Source organism: Alosa alosa, chromosome 7 (genome assembly GCF_017589495.1).
Source record: "Alosa alosa isolate M-15738 ecotype Scorff River chromosome 7, AALO_Geno_1.1, whole genome shotgun sequence".
In the NCBI taxonomy this organism is placed as follows: domain Eukaryota; kingdom Metazoa; phylum Chordata; class Actinopteri; order Clupeiformes; family Clupeidae; genus Alosa; species Alosa alosa.
The window spans coordinates 27,598,963-27,619,618 of record NC_063195.1 but is presented as its reverse complement, the minus strand read 5'-3'; the positions used below and the strand labels follow the sequence as shown (position 1 = coordinate 27,619,618).

General features: G+C 44.4%; 1 protein-coding gene across 1 annotated transcript in view; it reads right to left on the bottom strand.

Annotated features, from left to right (window-relative positions):
• Positions 1 to 284: 284 nt before the first annotated feature.
• Positions 285 to 20,656, bottom strand: part of nomo (nodal modulator) — a 36,293-nt gene continuing 15,921 nt past the window's right edge. Inside the window, exons 17-47 of the mRNA XM_048249035.1 lie at positions 19,895 to 20,020; positions 17,665 to 17,754; positions 17,395 to 17,440; positions 16,081 to 16,181; positions 15,491 to 15,597; positions 15,225 to 15,297; positions 13,589 to 13,741; positions 12,693 to 12,830; positions 11,671 to 11,760; positions 11,386 to 11,491; positions 10,779 to 10,929; positions 10,267 to 10,444; positions 9,853 to 9,994; positions 9,253 to 9,384; positions 8,574 to 8,710; positions 8,201 to 8,291; positions 8,014 to 8,077; positions 7,513 to 7,608; positions 6,981 to 7,181; positions 6,667 to 6,749; positions 6,284 to 6,443; positions 5,749 to 5,875; positions 5,259 to 5,372; positions 4,046 to 4,173; positions 3,503 to 3,644; positions 3,101 to 3,184; positions 2,798 to 2,908; positions 2,381 to 2,482; positions 1,410 to 1,529; positions 1,135 to 1,227; positions 285 to 819 (exon numbers count right to left, since the gene is read on the bottom strand). Coding sequence (XP_048104992.1) covers positions 688 to 819; positions 1,135 to 1,227; positions 1,410 to 1,529; positions 2,381 to 2,482; positions 2,798 to 2,908; positions 3,101 to 3,184; positions 3,503 to 3,644; positions 4,046 to 4,173; positions 5,259 to 5,372; positions 5,749 to 5,875; positions 6,284 to 6,443; positions 6,667 to 6,749; positions 6,981 to 7,181; positions 7,513 to 7,608; positions 8,014 to 8,077; positions 8,201 to 8,291; positions 8,574 to 8,710; positions 9,253 to 9,384; positions 9,853 to 9,994; positions 10,267 to 10,444; positions 10,779 to 10,929; positions 11,386 to 11,491; positions 11,671 to 11,760; positions 12,693 to 12,830; positions 13,589 to 13,741; positions 15,225 to 15,297; positions 15,491 to 15,597; positions 16,081 to 16,181; positions 17,395 to 17,440; positions 17,665 to 17,754; positions 19,895 to 20,020 — 3,618 coding nt within the window. The 3' untranslated portion in view covers positions 285 to 687. The remainder of the gene's footprint in view (positions 820 to 1,134; positions 1,228 to 1,409; positions 1,530 to 2,380; positions 2,483 to 2,797; positions 2,909 to 3,100; positions 3,185 to 3,502; positions 3,645 to 4,045; positions 4,174 to 5,258; positions 5,373 to 5,748; positions 5,876 to 6,283; positions 6,444 to 6,666; positions 6,750 to 6,980; positions 7,182 to 7,512; positions 7,609 to 8,013; positions 8,078 to 8,200; positions 8,292 to 8,573; positions 8,711 to 9,252; positions 9,385 to 9,852; positions 9,995 to 10,266; positions 10,445 to 10,778; positions 10,930 to 11,385; positions 11,492 to 11,670; positions 11,761 to 12,692; positions 12,831 to 13,588; positions 13,742 to 15,224; positions 15,298 to 15,490; positions 15,598 to 16,080; positions 16,182 to 17,394; positions 17,441 to 17,664; positions 17,755 to 19,894; positions 20,021 to 20,656) is intronic.

Sequence of the window (20,656 nt, the reverse complement as noted above, 5' to 3'; positions counted from 1 at the left end):
TATACCACCTGCCACAATATCAGGAACCATATATATATATATATATATATATATATATATATATATATATATATATATATATATATATATATATATATATATATATATATATATATATATTATATATATATATATATATAGACAGACATAACAGTCACCCCCAGGTCGACTTCCACTAGGCTTAAAAAAAATAAACAGTGTGAATGGCGAGCCATTGGCAAAACCACAAGATGCAGGTCACAACAGGCCATCTGTGAATAACCGTTGGATGTATGAAGACCATGTTATGGACAGTGAGCATGTTCCCCAGAGACCCGAGAGTGGATTTCAGTCTTTGCTGATGGCAATCTACTGTCCAGAGTGTCTATATTTCAATTCATGTACTTGGTGTTTTGTTTAAAAAAAAAAAAAAAAAAAAAAAAAAAAAAAGAAGCATCTTAGAAAAACACACTTGACCTCGAGAGCAGCGAATTCACACGCATGGACACAAACACACACACACACACACACACAGTCTTCACCTTCTTTGGCTCTTTCATGTGGGTGGTCAATAGAAGGGTTTTAGAGACTGAAAGAGGGTCCTTGTGGTCAGCCTGCGGGCTGGTGAAGCTGGCGGGGGAGGGCTGTGGGTCTCTGGGCAGTTGCGGGTGGCGGTAGTGGTGGTATATGGTTGGAGGGCTGTGATGTTTACGTGCGGCGGGTCTTGGGCCTCTTGGCTTGGCGTTTGGCCTCGTCTATGGCCAGGCTGTCCCCGCTGGTCTGGCTCAGGGAGCGCACGCCCTGGACACGGTTTGCCAGCAGCAGCAGCAGAGGGATCACCTGGAAGAGGACAGAGAGGAAGGCACAACAGCGTCAGCTTAGGCTCCCTTGTGGAAGTCAAGGTTTACCCTCAAACCTTTACTTTAAGGATTCATTTTGAAATAGAAATGCTAACCAACATCAGCTTTGATTCCCTTTGATTTCACTTCATTTAATAATAATAATTTTAAAAATCATTATATTTGACTTATTTTCCCAGAGATCTTATAACCCAGGACCAAACAGAGGCACCACTTTTATAATGATATCAAACAGATGTGTAATTTCCCAAAAATTAATAAATACAAATGAGATGTAAAAGGACTGGAAGAATACCTTCTCATGGTTGTATGCTGCTAGCAGGATTAATAACGTCAGAGGAAGGGCAATGTAGGATCCCTGAGCCACATCCTGGTCAGGGACTTTCCTCTGAAAGACGAAAAACAACAACAGAGTTTAACAACTCCATTTCCAACATGATCATTAAAACACTCATACATAAGTGCACGCACGCACGTCGCACACACTACCTGATGGTCAAGATATTCCTATAGATAAGGTATTGTAATAAAAGGGGCAGGGGAGCAAGATGGCCTTGTTGTGGGGCTCACCGTGGGTTTGAAGTTGAGGGTGACGTGCTTGTGGTAGCCGGTGGAGGTGAAGGACACCTGGGGGAGGGTGTAGTCAAACTGGGAGCGGGACAGACTGGTGTCCAGCATCAACACGTAGCTCTGCAGAGACCAGGAACAACAGGCAGCGACAGTGTTAGAGCAGGGGCAACAACATGACCTCTGACACTAGATATGGGGTTCACAGGGACAGTGTTAGAGCAGGGGCAACAACATGACCTCTGACACTAGATATGGGGTTCACAGGGACAGTGTTAGAGCAGGGGCAACAACATGACCTCTGACACTAGATATGGGGTTCACATGGAAAGTGTTAGAGCAGGGGCAACAACATGACCTCTGACACTAGATATGGGGTTCGCAGGGGCAACAACATGACCTCTGACACTAGATATGGGGTTCACAGTGTTAGAGAAGGGGCAACAACATGACCTCTGACACTAGATATGGGGTTCACAGGGACAGTGTTAGAGCAGGGGCAACAACATGACCTCTGACACTAGATATGGGGTTCACATGGAAAGGGCAACAACATGACCTCTGACACTAGATATGGGGTTCGCAGGGGCAACAACATGACCTCTGACGCTAGATATGGGGTTCACAGTGTTAGAGCAGGGGCAACAACATGGGGTTACAACAACAACATGACCTCTGACACTAGATATGGGGTTCACAGTGTTTAGAGCAGGGGCAACAACATGACCTCTGACACTAGATAGGGGGTTCACAGCAGCAAACAGTACCAAACACATACAATCGTTTGAGGGCCGCAGGGATAATACAAATTTTTATGTTTTTAAATCTAAAAAATATCTTTTGACGGGGAAAAAAAGACAGACTCTTCAGAGCGATACAATTACAGTCCAACTAAATTTCCATTAAAAAAAAACCATTAAGCTCAAAAATGGAATGTCCAACCAAATCAAACACTCGTTAAATGAAGGCCATACCTCTCCGTCCCTCTTTAGCGGAGTGAAGTGGAAGAAGAAGGACTGTCCAAGCGACACACTCTGGACGGGGTTGTCCAGATTGTCATTCTTATACAGCTTCACCTGACAGATGAAAGACAAAGACAGATATGACAATCCAAACACAAATATGCTCTTTTAAAGGCTTTGTGTCAGATATGACAATCCAAACAAATATACTCTTTTAAAGGCTTCATGTTATTGGATACAAGATGTCTACTCACATACATTCAGTAGTTACAAATCAAGACAAATACGTCAGGTGTTTAAAACAAAGTACAAAGTGGAGTACAACAGAGTATAAAGTATTCATTACTGGTAACAATGTTACGTCATACGTTGCAAGTACCACTTGCAAAGCCACAGAACCACGCGGTGCTTGTAGGGGACTGCACTTACCCAGAGAGAGGCCAGGTGTTCAGGAGGGGTGATGATGTTACCGCTGAGGTCAAACTGGTTGATCTGTCGGAACGCAATGATGTGGACGCCCTCGACGTCATTGCTGGCAACCTACAGTCATCCGATAACAACACAACACAAAACAAAAATTACACCACAAAACAAAAGAGAAGAACATGTTTAAATCACTGGAATGAAATTGCATGGGGTATGGAGGGACTCATGACACATGAGGATGAACACATGTTCCTCCATAGCAGTTTGTCCAGAGCGATCGATCCCATGATGACTCTTGGTGCTCACCTCGATGGATCGGTGCTGGGGAAGAGCTCGCTCGATGTGCTCGTTGCCCTCGGCCCGGAGCCGGATCAGGTACCTGCATCCAGGCTGCAGACAAGCATCAGGCACCATACATCATCAAATAGTCAGACTGGACAGCAAAATGATATACTATTGCTGATATAACAAAATGATACACTGACTATTACTAGCAAAATGATATACCGTTTCTGCCAAAACAAAATGTGCTGTGGGCAGGAGAAGGCGAAATTGCACAAGCAGTGTGACAAAAACACACCAGTCTGCACTAACGTGACTGACTGCTGGCTGCTCAACTGCTCCGTGTTGCTGCTGTTACTGTGAGATATAAGAGTATAACTGATCAGCTGCTTCTCTTTCTCCTTCTTTAGCAGGGGTGCTACTCACCAGCAGGCCGCGCAGTCTGAAGCGTCCGTCGTCGTCGGTGACCGTGTCCTCGCTGTAGAGGCTGCACTCGGCCTGGCCCACCGCCTCCACGGCCACGCCCGGCTCCGCGTCGCCGCTCAGGGACTGAACCGAGCCATAGCAGCTACAAAGGGTCAAAGGTTAAAGGTGAGGGTTGATGAAGGATCAAAACAGTCGCTCATGTGGATAGAGCATGCTGTATGAGAAAGTCAAAGAGTACTTAGTTGAAAGTGTACTTATTGTTTAGGGGCGCGTTTCCCAAAACCATAGTTGTTAACTAAGTTAGCAACTTTGTTGGTTGCAATGCAATTTCCCATTGCCAACCAACTTTGGTTTTGGGAAACGAACCCCAGTAAAGTTTAACTAACATATTGTTTACATGGAAACATCACTTAAAATAATGTCAATGAATTATTTGTCTACCTGCAAAGTCATTTTCCAACTTAAAAGTCCTCGCCAGCCTGTTACTGGCCAGCGTTCTCCTACATTCTTGTCTGACAGTCAGTAGCGTGAGAGGGCTCTTACCTGTAGGCCGTCTTGAAGCCGGTGATGGTGATCTGGAGGTTCTGTCCCTCCTCGATGGTGATCATCTGGGAGGCGGGCTCAAAGCGGAACTCCTTCATCATGGGCTTGAAGTAGTACTGACCTGGGCTCTGGAACAAAGACGAGGGGATATGGGACAAGGATGTAAGAAAAGAAAATCTCTCTCTCTCTCTCTCTCTCTCTCTCTCTCTCTCTCTCTCTCTCTCTCTCTCTCTCTCTCTCTCTCTCTCAACAAGTAGGTATAAATTAAAAAGGTCAATGGACCTCATTCAGGACTACATAAGATTGATTTGGAAGCTATACTATCTATTACCTATGTAGTCCATCAAACAGGTCAATGGAATAGCTCATCCCAGTGCATACATAAGATTGATTTGGAAGCTATACTATCTATTACCTATGTAGTCCATCAAACACCAACACATTTTCATAAAATAGCTTCTATCCCAGTGCATACATACTCAATTCAATGGACTATATGCCACAGAGGGCTGTTTCAGCCAGCACATTTATTTCCAGATGGAGAGTCAGCAAAGGCATCTTCAGTTATATTCTGCTCCTTTCATGTTCACTCAGTCACTAAACATTCTTGTTTATGCCCAACAGTGCAACTCTTTATTCAATTTCGACACACACGCATAGATCCTTCAGCATTATGACGTGCTCATTCACTGGGTGTAACACCCAGCTGGGCACATGTAATCAGGTGCGCTAAAACAATGCAGGTGATGGTCAATCGGAAATGTTGGCTGAAAAGCCTTCCAGGAAGTGCGTGGCATGTAGGCAATACTCAATTCACAACACACACACACACACACACACACACACACACACACACACACACACACACACAACAAAGCACTGAGTGATGACTACTGTTGCTCATGTCAGACACAGAGGGGGACACAACTGGTATCAGCGCCGCTACCACATGACCACATGGGTCATTTCCAGGTCTCACCCCATCGCACATCCACTCGCTTCCCATCGCTCTCTCTACCGTCCTGGGGCGCGCTTCCCAAAACCATAGTACCAAGTTCCCAAAGCCAAACAAACAAAGTTGCTAACAGGTTAGCAACTATGGTTTTGGGGAAACGCGCCCCTGTCCGATTAAAAGGCATAAAAAGCCCCCCTCCCCCCCAAAAAAAAACAAAATATTTAAAAATTAGAAAGAAGAGATGGTGAGTGTTGTTACCAGGTTGTTGAAGGTGAGGAGGCCCGATTCCTGTGTGAGGAGGTTGGAGCGGAAGTTTCCGCCGCTGAGCGAGAGCAGGACTCCAGGGAGGGGCAGACCTTCCTCCGACTTGATCTGCACACGACCACAAGGGACAGTGAAACGAGTGAGTTCACCTCACAAGGACGTAAAGAGCAGCTAATTACTGCCGAGAGTTACAATCTTCTGTTCTGAAATCTGTCTGCTTTGAAGATGATTAAAGGTTTTAAGACGCAATGCATTCCGAGACGGTAGTCTATGTATATGCATGACAAATAAAATCTCTCCTAATTAATTTCAACAGAATCTTCTGCAACATTAAAAAAAGAATGTACACCTCAGGAAATGAATAAGTAAATCTACCATAGCAGCCTTAACTGCATTGCTTGGACACACAGAGGAAAATGATGTGTGTAAATATACACTTGGTCAACACCATGAGGCATTTGCTGCTGGTGTGAATGTGAGGTACCTCAAAGGTGACCCCTGCCAGGGCGAAGGCCTTGAAGTCTCCCGCGGCGCCCTCCACCGGGGTCAGGACGAAGCCCTCCTTACTGGCGCTGATGTCATACTCCTGGTCACTGTGCAGCGGGCCCACACTGGACAGAGCAGTCGTAGGAGAAAAAGACAGACAGACAAGTGAGCAGGGTGTGCATGGCTCATTAGACCGTCATAGATACAGACGTTATAGTGACTTTAAGCTCAATGATGAGAGCTACTGTGCATTTCATTTAGGCACGCCATAATCGGAATCTTGAGAGTGTAACTTTTACTTCTACATAGAACTGGTGGAGTTGCCCAGTTGTGCTGGCTTAGGGGTTACAATTGTCAGGAGAGGTCTTACTTTCATAAATATTACAATTGTCAGGAGTGGTCTTACTTACATAAATATTACAATTGTCAGGAGTGGTCTTACTTACATAAATATTTAAGCACTTTTTTTTCTGTAAAATGTTGTATATAAAAAAGTGGCATCATCATATCAGCAGGTGAGTGCTGTAACTGACCTGTAGGCCCCGTTGTCGTCGGTGAGCACCGTGACGACAGGCTCGGCTACTCCCTTCTTGCTGATGGAGATCTCCACGCCCTGCAGCTCCGGAGACACGCGGCCGTCCATGAAGAGACCGGCCCGGCCCACGATGTTCACCGTCCTGCCTGGACACGACTCTGTGGAGATGAGGGAAAGAAAAAAACAAAAACAAAACACAGACTTTCTAAAGGCCCAAAACACAGACTTTCTAAAGGCCCAAAACACAGACTTTCTAAAGGCCCAAAACACAGACTTTCTAAAGGCCCGACTGAAATAAGTCACACAAATAACAAAGTACATAGTCCGGTCAGGTGCATAGTCCGGTACATAGTCCACTCCGGCGTTCATGAGGCGACGTACCCCCAGTGATGGTGGCCTCCACTTCCGGTGGGTAGAAGAGAAGCTCCGTGGATGACGGGGTCACTGTGATCTTCTCTCCAGATCTGCAGGACAACATGGGACAGCGCCGTCACAGTGAGCTGGACGATCATGACACTACACCTAAAACACCAATAGTCTAACCCCCATAAATAGTATAGCCATGTTACACTCGGCTTTGAACACCCATGCAGACAGCACCGCGTCTCTTTCTAGAGTCTGGTTGGAGTCCACTTTCTTAACTTGGAATGGTTTATGATGGGTTAATGTTCAGATTCAGGGTCCGGTGGCGTTACCTGGCCCAGTAGGAGAACTCGTAGTGGAAGGGTCCGGTGAGCTCGTCGGCCTTCTCCTGCATGGCGGGGCTCTCGTCCTCACCGCGACGTTCGCGCTCCTGCCGCCTCAGAGCGATCTCCTGCAGCTGCTGCTCCTGACGCTGCTCCTCCTGGGAGCGCAGGGGGCCAAGCACCAGGGCCGGCTCGCTCTCGATGGACGACCTGACACACACACACACACACACACACACACACACACACACACACACACATAATGGACTACACACACACACACACACATTTCACACAGACAAACATGGGACTGGAATTTTTCTGGAGACAAACATGGTGGAATTTGTCGGAAGTGATAAGCACGTCAAAAACTCAAAAAATAATCAAAACGCCGTGTGAAAACAGTGCTAGAAATTAAAATAGAATGCGGCAAAGTTGACAGGTGCCACAGGTGTCAAGTTGTGAGCATCCACGTAGTCACGCACGAGCACTTTTCAATCCTAATTTGATCGATAATTTAAGGGTTTCCTAGGCGACTCACTTGAGGGTGACCGTCACGTCCAGCATTTTGTCTGTGGTGATGAGGCCGGTCATGTGATGGCGGATGGCTGTGAGGGTCAGAATGCTGGGAGCAGACCTGTGACGCAGAGGCACATGACCAAGAACAATACATGTCAGTTCTAATTCTTTTCCACTGATCTACTGGCCATTCGAAACTCACTGAACCGCAGTTACATACGTAACCATAATTTTTCCAAGAATAATATAGGTCAGTTTTTCAGGGATCTCAGCTCAATTCAGCTCAGCTAATCAGCTCAATCAAAAGTAGGTTTCAGCTGTTCAACATCCACTGTAGGGCTTGCAACATCGAGATGGTTTTTCTTCAAGTGAAGACACATGCGAGTCTTAAGCAAGATCTGAACTAGACTTGTTTAAACATTTCCTCATGTTGTAGTGGGCAAGATCAGCGATCACCGTGTCCTGTTACAAAACATGGCTGCGGTGGCAACACAAATGTTATAAGGAAGTGAGTCATACGTACGTGTCATAGGTGTAATAGTCCTGCTCAAACTGGTGACAGGAGCGAGGGGTCACTTTATAGACACCTGCAGAGATGAGACACAATATGATTGGTTACAAAGGAGGGCGCTTCTGGTTAGAACAGAAGACTACAAACCAAATATTTACATAAATATAAAAAGTTTAGTTATATTTTCATATTTCTGCACCTGGTTTGGAAAGGCAAAAGCGGTTGATGCCCTTGGAGAGATTGTAAACACCAACATTCTCAGGCTTGTCGGTGACATCTTGGAAAAACTCCTGTAGAATCAAAAGGGTAGGGTACACAACTTAGCAAACGGACCAACTGCATCATGGGAAAGCTTTACACAGCAGTAAAAAGCCCAAAGCCCTTATAAGCTCACAAGCTCATCTTAACAGGCAAGGGGAAAACTAAAAGAGCAGAAGCCGTCCGACAAACAGTGCTAAATTAAAAAGGCTCTAAATGGACACTTGCTGATGGTGAGTTCAGACTGCTCGGACGGACGTGCTCGCTCTGTTGACCCCATCGGAGGCTCTCGGCGGCTCCGGTCGGACCCTTACCAGCGTGATGGCGTGGGAGAGGGAGCAACGCAGGATGTAGCCGTTCTGTTTGAACTCCACGCCCATGACGTCGGCGTCCAGCACCTCCACCTCCAGAGACTTGTTCTTCCAGCACCACTCCTCCTGGGACACGCTCGCTACGACAGGACGAGAGCACCGCGGTCACACTCAGACACGATGCAAACACACACTTCCACCGCGGTCACACTCAGTCATGACGCACACACACACGCAAACACACACTTCCACCACGGTCACACTCAGTCACAACTCTCACACACACACACACACACACACACACACACACACACACACACTTCTGTCTAACTTTGCTTTAGAACACTATGCTAACTTGCTACGAGACAGGACATCACACCAACACTCAGGCAAAAACATTGATTCGTCTAACACTATTGATTTGTGAGCCAGCTTTGCACAGTCTTAGTCATTTTGTGGATTTAGTCATTTTGCATTTCATTTGAGTGTGTTATTTTAATTGACATGTCCTTACAGTTTATGGGGTCCAGCTACTATCAATGCAATATTTTATTTTCAACCCAGCGTACGCCAGCAAAAACATCTTACTCTGATTCGGTTTTGACATCGACTCCAGGAACCCCGATAATGAAAACAAGAACATTACAGTCCAAATTCATCAGACCATCCACAGCTCCCTTACCTTTGTATTTTCCGGGGAGGACGTCGTCGAAGGAGAAGGTGAGCGTCTCGCTGCTGCCGGACAGCTGCACGACGCGCTTCTCGCCCTGCCTGCTGATGGGCTGCAGGGTCACCGTCAGGTCATCACACGCCACTGCAGTAGAGCAGGCCCAGACGGACAGACCGTTATAAAAACACACACACACAGACCATCACACACACACGCACAGACCATCACACACACAAACAGCCAAACAGCTAGAGCATCTCACACACAAACTCAGATAGACAGACTGTCTCACACACACACAGACAGACAGTCACACACACTTATATCCATCAGACTAAATTTACGACATGGTCCTAATGGAGTGGAGGCACAACTCTATTAGCTTTATGAGTGTCCTGGCCAGCCCACACACACACACACACACACACACAGGGAATGAACACAGATGGGAACACAGCTGGGATATTACAGGCTGCTGTCATTTACAGTAACTGTTCCTGTTCCTTCGCTTGTTTATGTTCTTCCTGACCCCTCAACTACCAAGAGCTGGTACTGAGTGACCACATCGTCCTCATCAGGTGCACAAGTGTTGGGTGAGCGGGGGGCTCTTGCCTAGGCAGGACACTTTGCCGGTCACAGTGGCCATGAACTGGGTGAAGAGCAGGTCGTTGAGCGGCCGGTCCACCAAGGAGATGTCCAGCGCCGCGGGCAACAGGGCCAGTCCAGCCCTCACCTCCGCATCGGGGAGAGTCACCTGAGCAGGGAGGAGCAAGCACAGACACACACACGAACACACACACACACGCACGCACACACAATCAGCAAAGCTTACTTTGGGGCTACCAGTATATGTATGTGCGGGGCAAATAATCGATGATCATACACAACCGTTGTACTGCGTTAAATTTTGTGCATTTGTCAAATTTTTACTAATCTTACTCTCATCAGTAATATTCACCCTTTTAAAAAAAAAATGAGAGATGTCAGTCATGTAGGCACAGCAGCCTGTGTGTTGTGGGGTCCTACCTGTATACTGTAGTCTCCTGGTCTGGCCTGGAAGCAGAACGCCCCCATGTGGTCACTCTCGGTAGTGCGGGCGGCAGCCTTGTCTTGACCGCTGGGGGTGAGGGTGACCTTGTAGCGACCTTGCTGCTTCATGCCCTCGGGGAGGCGAGAGACAGCAATGCGCCCACACACACTAAAACTGGAGGGAGTAACACACACACACATAGATATTTGTATGTGCGAAATACATGCATATAGTGTATAAGTAAAATATATATCAATGTAATGGCCCCATTAAGATGCAGACAACTATAAAACTGAATAAGTTCAATAATATGTGATAAATGAATAGACTGTGGCATATTAACAAACTTGGGCAGATGAAAATGCACCATCTAATTTGCGCATCAGGTATTAGGCACATATAGTACGTGTGATATATCTACTAAATGCCGAAATGCCTCAAATGTTAGAATTAACAGATCTCCACAGAAGAGTTCATGATGTTCTGAGGCAGAGGTCTCACCACTCACCCTGCAGTGATGATGTCGGGGAGCTGGGGTGTGTTGGGGGCGATCTTCACCGTGATCGGCTCAAAGAACATGAGGTCCTTCTGTGTGCGGATGGTGTAGGTCCCCGTGGTCATGTTCTCCAGTCTGAACGAACCGTCGTCTTTGGTCAACACTGTAGAGGGAGGACAAATAAAACAACTTTATGGGGCTGCTCACCTCAGCAATACATCAGATGTTATTGACACCTTCTCAGAATCACATCTTCATCTTTATATGACAGGGATGGGGAGCTGCAAAGCATTATCTAAAAAAAGAGTTATAGTCCCTATCAACAACAACAGCCAGGCCACGCAGGTGCGGTATTGGAGCGCTCTGTATGCTGCAACAATTAGCTTCTCTATAACCAATGGAACTGGCCACACTGGTCAACCAATCTTCTAAAACTATTTTTATGCTTCGTGAACGGAGCGCTTCAATTGTGCATCTGGTGAAGCCCGAGTGTTCCTTATCTAAAACTAGCATATTAGAAAAGGCGTATGTTGCCTTGTTCCTGTAGCCACAGATGATTCAAACACGTGATGCAAACATCCAAAACCAAAACGACGTTCACCACATCCCCCCGACTCACCTTTGATCTGGTTGTTAAGGGTGACGGTGGCGTCGGGCACGCCCTCGCCCTCCTGGCTGTTCAGCACGCGGCCCGTCACCGAGAAGCCCATGACCCGGAAGATCGGCTGGAGAAAGAAATCGAGACGAAGGTAAGGCATTGCAACTCTAAATGTGCGATTCTATATAAAAAAAATGTCATTTTAAATGTTCATATAAAAAACTACAGCCTACAAAAATTATTTAATGCAATCCCGTTTTGGTGTGGTCTAACTTGAAACCAAATATCAAACAGAGTGGCCCTCACCTCCAGTTTCAGACTGTTGTGCTCAACCCTGAAGTCCATCCTGGACGGGGCCACATCGAACGTGATTCTCTCGCCCCTGTAGTAGGGCACCTGCAACACACCAGGACCACATCAGCCTTCATCTCCCAAGCGCAGTGAGTCACTTTCACTGGTACACAGATTCATCTCTACTATATGTCAGTACCCATCTTTCTAACACATGCATGAAAAGGCTCCCCACTTAGAACATCTGAGCCATTTACACGCTCATGTCTTACTAGAGGTGTTCCATTTTTCATACAGCTGTTTTGCAGAGTTCCACTATGTTTAGCGTCTAAACAAACCAATTTCTCCTGGACACCACCACCATGTGTTGCTCATATAGCTGTTTTGCAGAGTTTCAATATGTTTAGCGTCTAAACAAACCAATTTCTCCTGGACACCACCACCATGTGTTGCTCATATAGCTGTTTTGCAGAGTTCCAAAATGTTTAGCGTCTAAACAAACCAATTTCTCCTGGACACCACCACCTTGTGTTGCTCATGTAGCTGTTTTGCAGAGTTCCAATATGTTTAACGTCTAAACAAACCAATTTCTCCTGGACACCACCACCTTGTGTTGCTCATGTAGGTGTTTGTTTTCCCAATAGTGGCCATGTAGTACAAGTATAAGTATATATACTTTTTTGATCCTGTGAGGGAAATTTGGTCCCTGCATTTATCCCAATCCATGAATTAGTGAAACACACTCAGCACACAGTGAACACACAGTGAGGTGAAGCACACACTAATCCCGGCGCCTTGTGAGCTGCCTGCAACAACAGCTGGCGGTTTCGGGGGAGCAGTGAAGGGTTAGGTGCCTTGCTCAAGGGCATTTCAGCCGTGCCTACTGGTCGGGGTTCGAACAGGCAACCCTCCGGTTACGAGTCCGAAGCGCTAACCAGTGGGCCACGGCTGCCCCCATCTCACCAGGGTGTAGGCCCTGCTTGCTTGACACTTCTCTATTTCTCCTCTAGGTGTATGAGGCAGGCTGTTGGGCTCACCAGGGTGTAGGCACCGCTGCCCAGCGAGGGGAAGCTGAAGGCTCCGTCCTCCCCCGACTGAGCGCTGCACAGGAAGGCCAGCGCGTCGTCGTCCAGCATCACGCCGTTCACCGGAGCCATGCTGCAGCCACTCACGTCCTGCCAGGAGGGGAGCAGGGGGCAGTCACGTTACAAATACAAACAAACAAACAAAAAACAAAAAACAACCACATCACAAAACAAACAAAAACAATCAAACACCACAAACACAAAAAAAAAGACCACATCAATTAACAAACAAATCCCACTCATCATGAGATTAAAATCATGTGGGAAACTATTTCCTTGTAGGATACTATAGACTAGGGACATGGAAAGGAGCACTTTGAAAAAGAAACAAGCAGTGTAGTCTGGTGCGGTGGTACCGAGTGGCTAAGGAGCTGGGCTAGCATGCAGTTTTGTGCCCTTGAGCAAGGCACTTAATCCCGAGTCGCTCCGGGGACAATGGCCTTTGGATAAAGGCGTCTGCTAAACGAATAAGTGTGTCAGTGTGTCTCATCTCTGGTTCCGACTGGTCACCGCGGTAGCAGTGTAAATATTAATAAGCCATGCAGGTGTTGGGATTCCTTTCTGCTTATCATAACACACCAAGGCCAGAGCGCCGAGATCAATGGCTTTAATCCTCCGGAGCAAAGTGCACTATCGTCCCCCACCTTCATTAGCCTTTGGCTTATGTTCTTTTGTTAGCACAATTCAATCAATGGTTTCTGAAAATCATTCTCCAACATGAGACTAATGCACAGATTACCAGCCAGGCCCTAACTAACATTTGTACAGCACAAGTGAAGTGGCAATCTTGCAAGATTGCACAACAAGAAACAAATACAATTGACCTTTGACCCCTGGCCACCCCTCACCTCTTTCTTCACGGTGGCTGAGAAGAGCAGGAAGGACACCCCCTTCATGGGCTCGCCGTCGCTGCGCACCTCTCCCGACACGTCGTAGCCGACCACCACCAAGGCCTCGGCAGCAGGAGCGTTGGCGTTGGACACTCGCACTGAGGTGGACTTCTACAGCACACCCAATAGAACAACACACACATCTCTTTAGAGAACACACACTTTCACCATATTTAGCACTATATATATATATATATATATATATATATATATATATATATATATATATATATATATATATATATATATATATATATATATATATATGTATGTATGTATGTATGTATGTATGTATATATACAGCGGGGAAAATAAGTATTGGACACGTCAACATTTTTTTCAAGTATATTTCCAATGAGGCTATTTGCATGAAATTTTCACCAGACATAGTATTAACTCAGATAATCCACCCATATAAAAAAAAATCCAAACGTTAAAGTCCATAGGTAGAGTTATGTGTAATAAAGTGGAATGACACAGGAAAAAAAGTATTGAACACACCTGCTGAAATTTCTTAAATACTTTGAGGAAAAGCCTTTATTCGTAATGACAGCTTCAAGGCATTTCCTGTATGACAAAACTAATCAGTCACAGTATTCTGGTGTGATTTTGGCCCATTCTTTTAAACAGTTCAATTTTGCCCTCGCCTGACCAGAATACATTCTCTCAGTATTTCATAGGATTGTCCAAATGTTGTGTAGTAAACTTTCAATGAGCTTTCACATGTTTTTCTTCAGCAATAGTCATGCGGGATGAGCGTGCATAGAGGCCATGGCGGTGAAGTGCATTACCTATGATTTTTTCTGTACCAATTGTACCTGCTGCCTCCAAATCTTTCTGGAGCTTTCTCCAAGTGGTCCTTGGCTCTTGGGCTACTCTTCTGACTATCCTTCTGACTTCCTGGTCAGAAATATTGCGAGGAGATCCTGTGCATGGCCAGTTGATGATGCAGTGATGTTCCTTCCACTTGCAGGTAATGGCTCCAATACTGCTTGCTGGATGATTCTGAAGTTTTTAAGTGCATCTGTAACCTGTTCCATTGATATGTTTTGCAACAATAAGGTTGCAAAGGTCTTGGGAGAGCTCTTTGCTTTTACCAATCATGAAATGTTTTTTGTGTGACCTTGGTAACAAAAAAACTTTTTATAGTCCACCAGTATGTACTAACCCAGCTTATATTAATTTGCACTGATAGGAGGGATAATTTCTCTAACTACTTATAGATTCCAGTTTGTTCCTTGCCATTCCTTGCCTTTGTGTACTGCTTTTTCTTCGCGTGTTCAATACTTTTTCCCTGTGCCATTCCACTTTTTTACTCATAACTCTACTTTTAGACATTAATGTTTGGATTTTTATATATGTGTGGATTACCTAAGTTAATACTAATGTCCGGTGAAAATTTCATGCGAATAGCCTCACTGGAAGTATACTTACTGAAAAAAAAATGTTGACGTGTTCAATACTTATTTTCCCCGCTGTATATAGCACTTGGTTTTGTAACCTAGAGTAGAGGTGTGAGTATAGGATATATTGTTTAGTAAATTAGTTAAGGTGCTGTATTTCAGTGCAGGGGTCAAGCGATGGATAATTCTACCTGTTCCAAAGTCCAAGACTCATGGGATGCAGTGATCTCATAGTTTCCAGGTAGCACTTTAAAGAATGTGTACCTGTCAGACAAATATGAACAAATATATTAAATGAAATAAACAAATAAAGCTAGACATCCTTTAAGACCTTTACATCTCCTTTTCCACCCACGTTCCTTTTTTCATAAAAGTCATCAACACAAAATAAGCACACATACAGACACACAGACACACACACACAGTCAGTATGAACAGGATGGCGGTGGGCACTCACTTTCCTCCAGGCTGTGTGAGCACTGTCTGCAGACTGCCATCGGCTCCATCCTTCTGCAGACTCACCTCCACCCCAGCTGGACCCAGCAGCTGGCCTTTACTCAGGACCTACAGCACACGCACACACACACACACACACACACACACACACACAACAAAGGGTTAACAGTACTCACACTGAAAGGGCATCCAGCTCTACTCAGACCAATTAACAAGAATTACTCAGTAGAATGAGTGCAAAGACAAGAAACCATCAGTAACCAGAAAACTAACAGGTTACAGCGGTGGGTACATTTGAAAAAACGGAGCGCTTCAATTTTGCATCCGGTGTAGCCCGGCTGTGAGACATCCATACATCCTCATCGGTGTCTCCTGTGACCAGGGACGCAAGACCACCAGCAGCACCACTACTTCTACATGACTATCTAGGACAAGAGAATGTCATGACGTGTATGCGTGTGGTACTTATAACCGCACTAACATGTCCTCGTCGCACTGTATCTTGATTGTTGTTGTTTTTTTGTAAGTCGCTTCGGATAAGAGCATCAGCTGAAGGACTAAATGTAAATGTGACACGAGTGGCCCCCTCACCGTTCCTGAGACGGAGAAGCCGGTGAAGATGAAGTTGATGTCCTGCTCTTTGGTGCAGATGTCCGTCACGCCGTCCACATGGAGGTCCACACTGGTCGGCTCTGGAGACACAGACACAGAAGCTCGTTCACCTTCTACACGCTCCTTTACCTCCACCGGTGTTCTCAAGATGGAGACATAAGATCAAAGAAAGACACCCGGCAACCTATAACAATTAGGTTAGCAACCGCTGAAAGGAGTCAAGGAGAATGTGTAAGTCAGTGTTTTTCAACCTTTTTTGTGCCACGGCACAGTTTTGACACTTAAAATGTCCCACGGCACACTAACATCCTGTGTGAAGAAAAAATAAACATACCATAGCCTAAAATTTCAAATAATACACAAATATGGCCTTATTATGGCTTCTATGCAAGACCTGCTCAATAAAACAAGCGCCCTCTGTTTCATTTGTAGGTGACTATCTAATCTAATTTAATTGTTTTTATGAACTGTATATGTGATGATTCTGTGAATACTGAATATGGGGCCACCGTTGAACAATGCCTGCATACCACAAATAGTGCAGTCATACAATCAATGAGAGCATGTGGTTATAAATTCTTTGATGCAACATATGCTTTTCTGGACCAGTGAGTGACATTTGGGTAATTTTCTGCGGCACACCTGATGATCTCTCACGGCACACTAGTGTGCCCCGGCATAGTGGTTGAAAAACACTGCTCTAGGCTATGCCTATTTAAATTCATCTTTCAATGCTTCAACAGCCCCTGTATGTTAATACATTATTTAGGCTAGTACAGACTGAAAAGACAAACAATCAAATTGTGCCGTTGTCTGCATAGGCACAGTGGTTGAAAAACACTGGTGTGAGTGAAAGTCAGAAAATATACAGAAAAATGTCAAAGAAATTAAAATGATAGGAAATGAGTACTACAACGCAGACTACACTAAATCCTCTTGATCACTGTTGACAGATGGCAGTTATTGGACTAGCCTAACACTTTCCCAAAAGATTTTCCTTCATTCTCATTAAAGCGGTCTTAGTAAATCATTCCTGTCTTTAGACTATGCAAAGCAGGACATCAGTGCCTTGGTGATGATTCGCCTAGGAGTTAAATCGATGTATTGACCTTAACATTCAAAATGGATAGGACAGTTACTCAAGCTTTAATAGAGAAGAGTTTCTAATAGAGAAGAAAGCAAAGTGACTGTTTCAGAGATTCACTGGGTGTCAACATCACTGAGTTGAGGTGACATTAATGATATTAAGTGTCTGTTTGATGGAGTAAGCATGGCAACATTATGAGTACTTACCAAAGCTCCAACCCAACGGTGGCTCAATTTTCAACACATAGTCTCCCTATAATAAAACATCTCAATTATGAACACAAGGCAAGTTTGTGATTCATCTTTACTGAATTGTAGCCTAAACAACAATGGCATTCTATTTATTGCAATCTCCAAATTACAGTGTTCACACACGTCCATGACATCAACACCTTTGACACTTGTGAGTACAGTGTGTATGTGTATGTGTATGTGTGTATCGTTGGCAAATCCAAATCAAAACTCATGTAGGTGTACCTTGTCATAGAGGGGTATCATGAAGTAGCCATTGATTGGAGCACAATCTGTTTGGTACTTTAGAGATCCTTGTTTGGTGTACAACTTAATCTAGAAACAACAGTTCAAATACACATCACATTTGCACTAGATTTCAGGATATGTTATTTACATACAGAAAGAAGAATGGTAAAATGGTAAATGGACTGCATTTATACAGCGATTTTTTTGACTCCTGCGAGCACCCTAGGCGCCTTACAGTATCATGGTTCACATTCACCCATTCAAACACCAATGAAGAACTAATATTCTTTATAATCTTTACATACAGAAAGAATAACTAATATGTTAATTCATCCTTGGGATCCTAAAATATCTGACACAGCAGGAAGTCTTTTGGTATTGGTCATGGTGGTCAGGATCTAGTTAAGATGAGGTACAGTAAGTGGAGATAAAAGATGTGTTATGCCCATACTCATTCAGATAAAAGTACTTATATGCGACCATAGTTGTCAACACTGAGCTTTGAAAATAAGGGAGATTTCCCGGGTTTCTCACGCAGAATACGGGAAAACATTCGTCCCCCAACGTTGGAAGGGTTGCAGTATTAGTCCGTTTCATAATTGCAAGCTCGTGCATTGGTCAGCTAAACAATACAACAAAGTAGCCTACTTTATTTACGCCTAACAGCCTATATTAATTTGGTCAACTTTATACAGCCCTAGCAAGGCTAAAATTCTGTAGCCTAATCGATGGCCCTGTGCGCTGTCATTCTTTCTCCTGCGCAAACAAAATGTGTGCGTTCCAAGTAACCTAGTGCGTAATTCTTAATAAAGTTGAACAAATGCATTTGGTTATTTTAGAGAGAAAATATAAATAGCCTGTCATGCAGTTTATGGGCTACAGTGCAGAGTTGGGAAGTTATGGTAGGCCAACTTGGAGTGAATATACAAACAGGGGGAATTCTTTCTCTACTCGTAGCTGAGTAGACTGGTAGGCCGATACACACAGTGCGTGCGGCCGTACACTATACAGGTGCCACTCAATCGTGCTCTCACGACAACCACACCGTCATCTTAAATAGTCTCACTGTCCCCTTCAAGCAAGCAAAACGATGCTTTGAAAACATCTGTTTCGTTGGAAAGGCAAGGGTGTAGCAAAAGGACAACAGTACAGAGACTGACAAGTCCGATGGTAGAGCTAATGTTATGAGATTGTTAAAATACGGGATATTTACGGGAAAATATTAAAACGGGAAGACAGCGGGAAAAAAGACGGGAGGGTTGACAGCTATGTATGCGACCTAAAATGATCTTCTCAAAACTACAATTATCCTGCAACTGTAAACTGTTGACACACGTTTTGCTCTTGTATATCGATTTGCATTTCAGAATCTTGGTCGAGGATGTTAAGCTTAATTGGTAAATCCACTAAACTGCAGATACTGACACATAAACTGGCCTTTCCTAATGCCCGTGCTATAGGCACTGGCTGTCATTCATTTCCAGAGGGTGGGTTTTCTCTGTAATAATCCTATTATGAAGAAGCAACCGTCTACTCTCGACTCAGCATGAGGGGATTTAAATTTTAAACAGGGACTACATCAAATGCCTTGGTGACCACATGGCAATGTATTTCAGCGCTCGTTTTTTTAATAAAATTATGTGTACGTATTTCACAATGTTTTACGAGAAGGATTACACCAGCTGAGCAGGGTACCTGATAACGATAACGTTAGCAGCTACTAGTTTAACCGCCCTATCTACTGTCACTGACATGAGCTGAGCTTCCACAAACTAGTTGGAGCTTTACTAGCTTGCAAAACGCAATGTTATTCATAAATTATGTCCGGATGATTTTGGGTCTAGCACCAAAACGATTTGCTATGCTAAATCATAACAAACATTTGCTTGCTGGCACACTACACCAAGTGAAATCCAAGCTATATGACTGATCCTACATTTGGCATTAGCGTTAGCTAATTTAGCTAGTGAGTAGGCAAGCTAGATTAAATATAGCGTCAAGGCTAACAGTTAGCTGTTATATGGCTCCTTTCAGGAAAATAAAGACAGAAACTCCAGCTACCATTAACATCACTACCACGACAAACTAAAAAAGGAAGGTGGCGAGAAAATCAAACAAATATGCATGTTACAAAACTAAATGATGACTTGATTAAATTGCAAACTGACAAGTTAGCGAGCTACCAATAGCCACAAACGCTTCCTGTTTGATACGTAACGTAACTTACCTCAATGAGAGAATAATTTATTTCTACGTCAGACTTCACAAAGCCCCCACATGCCACAACGATGTCATCTGCTGAAATCGTTAACGCCACATAATGGGAACAGATTATGAACATCAAAATAAAACACTTTGCCATTGCTACTTATTTTGCACCCCAACCAAAGGAGGTCGACAAGCTAAACCTCTACCCGGCAACCACGCTGCCTCGGGATCAGTCGAACGAACGACAATAAGCAACGAGAGCAACATTGAATATCCCAAATATCCGGCTTTACAGGAAATCTAACATTTGTCAACATAAAAGCCTGCTTGAGAGCAGCGCAGGGGCAACATTTTCAAAATGATTTGTACAGCATATGGATTTCGTTGAAAAGTGGATGCCACTTATCGATGAACCTTGGTGTTTTCCCTGGCATTAAATAATAGTTCAAGTTCAAGTTTATTGTCATGTACTCGTAAAAAATATTTATCAGTAGCCTACTTAAATAATCAAACACTTCAGTTTAGTCTGTTACTCTGTCCACATTGAACTCAATAGGAGTTTAGAACCCTTAATCTTACATTTCAGAACAGATTAGTAATCAAGGATCTTTGTAACGTTACATGGTTCAACGCAGGTCAGCCTCAATGTATCGTCAGAGCCCATCTTATTAGACATTCTCTGGTATCGTTTAAGTTGATATTTGTGAAATTGAGCACTTCCTTTAATGACATTTACGGAGTCTTACTTCACGCCAACAGAATGACTGAGGGGACTAGCGCC